The sequence below is a fragment of the Chelon labrosus genome (genome assembly GCF_963514085.1).
Source record: "Chelon labrosus genome assembly, chromosome: 7".
Classification (NCBI taxonomy): domain Eukaryota; kingdom Metazoa; phylum Chordata; class Actinopteri; order Mugiliformes; family Mugilidae; genus Chelon; species Chelon labrosus.
In genome coordinates, this window is record NC_140343.1 from 7,121,397 (window position 1) to 7,128,565 (window position 7,169).

The 7,169-nt window shown below is 44.2% G+C and overlaps 1 protein-coding gene across 1 annotated transcript in view; it reads right to left on the reverse strand.

The window, feature by feature from the left end:
* The window catches only part of hmcn1 (hemicentin 1), a gene marked incomplete at its 5' end in the record, with an annotated part of 79,527 nt that extends 73,225 nt beyond the window's left edge, over window positions 1–6,302 (reverse strand). The window contains one exon of the mRNA XM_084548089.1: window positions 6,047–6,302. Coding sequence (XP_084404215.1) covers window positions 6,047–6,302 — 256 coding nt within the window. The remainder of the gene's footprint in view (window positions 1–6,046) is intronic.
* Between the last annotated feature and the right edge of the window lie 867 nt (window positions 6,303–7,169).

Below are 7,169 nucleotides of genomic sequence, written 5' to 3' on the forward strand. Positions count from 1 at the left end.
CACAACATAAATTCTACAAACATACAAGAGGGTTAATGGTCAAATTCCTCCGTTATGGGAACTGGTTTGAGGTTTTGTTTCACCGGGTGATGTTAAATTTTGATTTAACTCAGTAAAATACTTACTGAGGTTAAAATATCTTTTTCAAGATTTTTTTTGTTGTGATTTATAAAAGTTTGCGATACTATAAAACAAAGATTTGAATCTGGAAAGTTATTAAGGTCATAAGGTTAAGGTCAAATATCTATTTTTACTTTTGCACCGCTGCTATTTGCCCCAGGTTGATGTCTCCGTGATCAGGGAAGTAAGACAGAAGACTCAAACAAAATCCAGCCCCGAAAGGTCAAGAGGATATCGGCAAGAGCCCAGACAGTGATGTCAAAGAGACATGCAGGTCAAAACCGGGGCACATGAAACCTCAAGACCTCAGGGTGAGCTTTCGGAGTTCAACGGAGGTTAGAAAACAAGAACAAAGGGAAATGAACCCATCATGGTGAGGAAAAAAAACTTCGCTTATTGAATGGGTTACTCATAATATGCGATGAAAGCTGAGTCGACGTCGACTAGTCAATGACGTTACACATAAAAACATAAAGGAAAGTAATTCTTTGCAACAATGAAATCTATTGTCTTGACCCGAATACATATTGTAGCATTTCACACAAAGGTACGGAGGCTTTTCTGCGAGGTAATTGAAGCTTGAACAGGGCCTACTGTCGGCCCATGCCATCACCGTAAATACCATCAGTCCGACACTTCTAATATGCGGCTCTCGCTCAGCAAACTCTACCATAAGCTCCATTGCTCGCATGGTGCATTCACTGGCATCAAGGACAAAAAAACACACACTTTACAATCACGGCAACAATGTCAACTAATAAACCACAGCAGAACTGAACATAAACACATGAGCTTAGCAATACTGTGTGCTTCAGATATGTTTAGCCTATATTAATCGACACAGTCAATAGTCAATCCTTTTCTGTGTACAGTAGCTAAAGGTCTAATGACTTTAGACAATGAAATTCACCAACAAATTGTTGATTTGGAGCCTCATTCTCTCTGTTACCGCAGGACGTTTGGTGAAGTTGTTGATTGACTGATTACATATTCTGCATGTCACGGTAGAATGGGCTTCATCTTTAGTGAAGTATTTCCACACGCTAGTTTGCTGCAATGACCCACGGGGCTCCTCACCTGTCCTCTCAGAGGCGTCCGTGTTGTTATTGTCATGTGATCGGCGACCAGTCGACTTCCTGCTTAAAGCGCCATGGCCCAGCAGTAAAGTCCACTAGTCGGTGCAACCTTTAATTCCAACTGGATTTATGTCAGCTAGTGTATCTAAAGGTCATCGGCATCGATAGACGGACGACATCCTTGAACCTTAATTAGCCTTGGAACCCCGAAGGCTGTCATACTTCGACCTCAACAAACAGGTAACAGAAAGGCCAAAGCGTTTCTGCAGCAGTCCTCAGGTATGTCCTGCCTCCCAAGATGAAAGATCAACCCTCAGCAACAATTACAAAGCTAAATGGAGTGGAAACTATTGCACTAAGAACACGTTGGCCACATCAGAAGGTGCGTGCACAGCTCTAAAAATTAACAACCATTTACATATTCCGGGGTCGGTCTATCAGAACATGCAGACGCTCCTTGTAGTCACTCCTCTCTCCTCCTCTAATTCTCCCAAAAACCTCCACCTCTCTCCTTTGGCATTCCTGCCTAATAGCATCATTATTGTCTCTGTCCAGCTAAACGCAGGCTCCTTGTAATCTCAAACGGGCGGGGTGCCTCAGACAAAAACTGCTGCTCTGGAAAGAAGGAAACAAAGGGAAGAGGAGACGGGAGAAAAGGACGCTGAACGACAACAAGGGGAGCTCTGAGACCCAACGCCTTTGATCTTGCAGAGCAGGTAGAAGCTATTCCATCATCTCCTCTCATCACTCCACGCCCCGGGCTTTGGTGCGCGTCCTTCTAACTAAAGATGGCTCGCATGAAGAGTCAGAGCGGAACAAATCTCCACAGTACAAACAAACACCAGATATTAATAAAACACAAGCAAAAGAAGATGTAGGATGTTTTTCAGTTTTGTCTATTTTTTTTTGTAGATGTACACCGATCAGGCATAACATTATGATCACCTTCCTAATATTGTGTAGGTCTCCCTTGTGCCTCGAAAGCAGATTTGACTCATCAGAGAATGGACATGGGACTTCTGAGGGTGTCCTGTGGTGTCTGGCAACAGAATGTTGTTAGTGGGGGCCTTTGGGTCCTATGGGTTGAGGGGAGGGGCCTCTGTGGATCATTCTTGTTCCAGTACATCCCACAGATACTTGATCAGTTTGGGATCTAGTGAATTTGGAGGCCAGGTCAACACCTTGTGCTGTTCTTTATGTTTTTTGAGGTGTTCCAAAAGTGTTTTGTGTGTGTCCCTGTCTCAGGCTGCATCCTGCTGGGGATGGCTGCTGCCATCAAGGAGTGTCACTACCATGGGGTGGGGGTGCCTGGTCTGGTCTACGTGGGTGCTACATGTCTAAGTAACATTCACACGAATGTCAGGTCTAAAAGTTTCCTAGCAGAACATTGCATTGTGACAAGATGGTCAATGTTATTTACTTCTCCTGTCAGTGGTTTTAATGTTGTGGCTGAAGTAGATCAACGCTCACTTCAAAGGTGAGGGCGTTCCATTAATACTGTATGATGTTGTATCTCTATTTATTATATGTTAACAGAAATACATGACAAGAAAGAAGTGCTGTCCTTTTGTATGTTTCACCATCAAATTAAATTAAATATCAGTGATGTTCCAGGACAGGACAAGACAGGAGAGCATTTGCAGGAATGATACCATAGTTCACTGAATGCACAGGCTTTGCAAACAAATACTAAACATAATGGCATTGTTGTGCAAGTGCAGCGTATTTGAAACACCCATTTCAAAGGAAAAACGCTCAGACACATTCCATCTGATGTGGATTCACCCTTAAATTAAACCACTTAGTCAAGAGTTAAACTTCTGTCACTGCTTGTGTTTCCACATCCGTTATGGAAGGGTTGCACAGCCAGCAAGTGTCACTGAGTGTTTGCGACTATGACTATGTGTGCGTCAGGTCCCCCACTGACCCAAGGCAACGAGCTCTGACCCGTCTCAACCTCAGCCAATTAAACACTCACACAAGCACGTATAAGACTCACACGAACACACCCTCTCACAGCAAGGTAGGATTTACAAGGACGAGCATGTGTACGCAAGGACGCCGACAGAGCGACAAAAAGGGCAATGCAGGATTCTAGTGGTCACACATGTATACTCGTGTGATTTCATGTCATCTTTGCGCATTGTGGAGTTCCTTTTATAAATGGCTAATTGGAAAACCGTGCAAGTAGCCTTGAGTCCTGGGATCGAGGCCACGTTTCCTGGCTTGGGAATGGCGGGACTGTTGTGAAATAAAGTTTATTTGGCTGTAAATTCTCAAATAAATGTTGCGTGAGTCCAGTGAGTCTGTTTGCAATACACCTTTGACTTTTGAATCGAAAACTGGACTCCTTAATGACTGATTATCCATTCTCCTAAACAGAGGAGACAGAAGAGAGCTGTTCAGAACTACTGCACGAACAATCCAGGACTACACCGCAGAGTTTATTCTCTCATTAAGCGAAAGCCCATTTCAAAAAAGTGAAGTTTCACTGGAGTGTTTTCAAAAAGTCGTGCTGAATACACAAACCCTGTACCTCAGTAAAATAACTTGTGAAGTATCCTCTTTTTTTCTCTCTCTCCCTGCAGGATGGAGGAAAGAGGGGGGGGAGGCTTCCTGACTGATCTTCCCACACTGGCCTGACCCCAATATCCAGGCATCCTCCTGACACTCTTGCTCCACACACGCACACACACACAAGCACACAGGCAAACACGCACAGAGGCCGACAGAAACCCAGATTACAAACACACACTCTAATGTTTACCGTGTCAGATTGCAGTGTAAATAAAAAGGGGAGCTTTGATTTAAAAGGAGCCAAATCAAACAGGAGGGACAGCGCTATCGCTCCGGGGCGGACGGAGAAAATGGTTCCGTGTCAGAATGAAACAAACTCTAAATAAAAGCCCCAATGAAAACAAAACCGATTCTCTCCAAGGGTCTGGGATATTGTTGGAAAAGGACAGAAAGCGAGGCAGAGAGACGGGGTCAGAACAACATTTGGCGAAATGTTCAGCTACCCCTGCTCGCAGTGTGCTGTGCTAATCATTCCTCTATACCCCGGGGGGTTTTGGGAGAACACATTCTGACATCCTCGTAAACGTTTTAAGAAGCAAACGAACGTCACTTGCTGGTGAGGGACAAACACAAAGACGAGGAGTCAACACCGAGTGTCTGAATCAAGCTGTTGCTGTTTGCTGTTAACAGAAAATCCTTTAATTACTTCCTCGTCAGAGCAACTTTTCCAATAAACCAAGTCCCGAAGTTAGATACCGCTCATAATTACAGCGTTCTCTCACTACTGTTGCTTTGTCCAAGACCCAGAGCTCTTTTATCATCTGCTAATGATCTCAGATTTACTTTCCCCTCGGGGGCACACGATAATGAAATCACCATTTGTTGCACTTGTGTACACTGAGCATATTTCCCCCTTTGAATATGGTTATTATTCTAGAAACAGGGCTGGCAGATCGAGTCAGTGATTAAAGAAATGTGCCTCGTAAGAATTTGTGACACGCTGAAATTTAGCAGAGAAAAAACATCTGGAATAGGAATCTGCGTCTTCACACACAGATCACCTCTGTCTCTTCACCTCTTTCCTTCTGCCTCAGATCTCTGGGATCGTTTTTTTTTTTTGTCCCTGTAATTACTGAGCGCGCTTTTGGACTAGATAATGCAGATTTCAAAACGTATAGATCATAAAGGGGGGTGGGGGGTTACACACTGATAGTCATGAAGCCCATGTGGCAGATAGATTCTTTAAAACTAGAGTGTGGCAAAAGAATAACAGTCTCTTTGTTGTGTTTTAGTAAGATTTTTGCAGCAGACATGCACCCTAACCACTCTGTTAGTATTACTATTGTACTATTGTAGAATACTTACCTACTTTATACTTTATACAGTCAGCCTGTGCAATAGTCATAGCTTGGTCCCTGCTTTTAGGTTAATTTTGTATTTTCTGCACTTCTTGTTTGATGCCAAGTTACATGTTGTTGTACCTGTACTCTAACGCAATGACAATAAAGTAGAATCTAATCTGTTCCTGTTGTTGAATGTACATTTTCGCAGGTGAACCTTCTGCTTCTAGCATCCATATCTGAAATATGGCATAACAGCAGCCCTGGTCTGTGTTTTAATAAGCTGCTAAATGACTTCTCTTCTCTCTCCCCCCCCCCCCCCCCCTCTCTCTTTCAGAAAAGGAGCATTGCAGGAGCTTGAGTAAATCTATGGCTGTGAATCCAAACAGGAATTTGAATTTGAAAGCGATATATGTACCGATGTATGTTCTCCAGTAACTTTGGTTTGCCATGCTCCCACACTGCTGCTCATATGGACCCAACTCTTCCTAACTGTGAGTCCTGAGTATGTAACACAGCTTTGCCATTTAGAAATTCTTATTCCTATGGGACTGCCTGTGCCTCTGACCTACAAACCAGTGTTACCTTTAAAATGGACCAATGAGATATTGCCCCAGAATGAGAGAGAGAGCACCCAAAGGTGATGATAATCATCAAGCTGCATTTGCAAACCTAACGCCACACACTAACCCTGGCGGAATGCTAATGATAGTGACCGCCAGCCTGAACATCTGTGCGCGGAGACGAAATCCCCCAGGTCCCTCCTCTCTGGAGGTGTGAGGAGCATTAGGTATTCAAAGGGCGGATTGTGAGCAAACTATCAGATTTCTCACTTTTCTGACTGCTTTTTGTTTCGACTGCAAAGAGGGGAGTCCAAATAATCTCAAAACACGCACACTTGTTTTAAAGAAAAGTACAACGGGTCATGAAGGGATTAAACAAACTGACCAATACAGAGTTATGTGTTCGAAACTCGTCTGTTAATTGGGTTACCTGGGTCATGGAAGGGCACCAGGGCGAAGTTGTACAAAGGTCTCTTCGGTCTGCTCAGGGATGTTTCCAAAATCTTGGATGCACCCTCGATAACCTGGACCAGGTCGTCATACATGGAGCCGGTCACGTCAAACACGAATGCCAGGGTGGATGCGCCCTCCGGGATGTCCTCCTTTGCGGCCCCGGTGCCTGCGTCTTGCCCGGCGCAAAAAGCCACTGACAGAAAGAGCGACAGCCGCAGCAGTCTGGTGCCCATTTCTGATCCAAGAGTCTTCTCAGGCAGAGTTCTTGGATATTATGTTCTCGCCAGTGGCAACGTTAGGGTGAGTCTCGAGGTAAAGGCAGAGACATCGGGCTCTCAAAAATGCACTGAAAATGATTTAAAATTATTTGTGTAATACACAGAATGAGCCAAAAATAAAAAAAAAGTGCAATCGGAATCTCTCCGCGCTGAGTCCCTGTGACTTCTTCTGCAGTCTGGTGCAGCCTCTCACCTCTCTCTGTGAGCTAAACTTGTGATCCCAGCAGCTGTGGCAGTGCCTGTTCTCTCAGATCTGCAGAGTCAGGAGCCCTTGTTCAGCTCTGTCATACAAAGACCACCTCTCAGCTGGCCAGAAAAGTCTCCAAGGCGCAAACTACGTCCCCATGCACATCATGCGGGGCTGTGATTGGACGAGATGTTTTGGGCAACTTCTAGGGAGCCGTGTGCGCAGTTAGCTTTGCCACAGTCACTTTACTGCGTTGCACAAAGAAACGCAGCGCTTTGATGTGTCACATTATCATATAACGGTGATAAATGCATCATTTTATACAGATTTAAAAACTGCACCAACAGTGTCTTAGTTGCAGCTCTTACGCACGAAAAAAAAAAAGTTTTGTGTTCGTTTTTTGTTTTTGTTTTTTTCAAGAATTAAACCCTGAAGCATGAACCTTGAAAGTATGACAATCTGAAATAGATGAGACAAGCTGAAAAGAGACAGTGGGTGACCGTAGCCATGCAGTGATACAGAGCCCTGTACTCCCATCTAGTGGTTGTAACTTAACCTCACTGAAGCATGGAACCTCTTACTCCGCTGCGTTAATCTGACAGCTGGATGTACTTTGTATTTATATAGCATTTTAA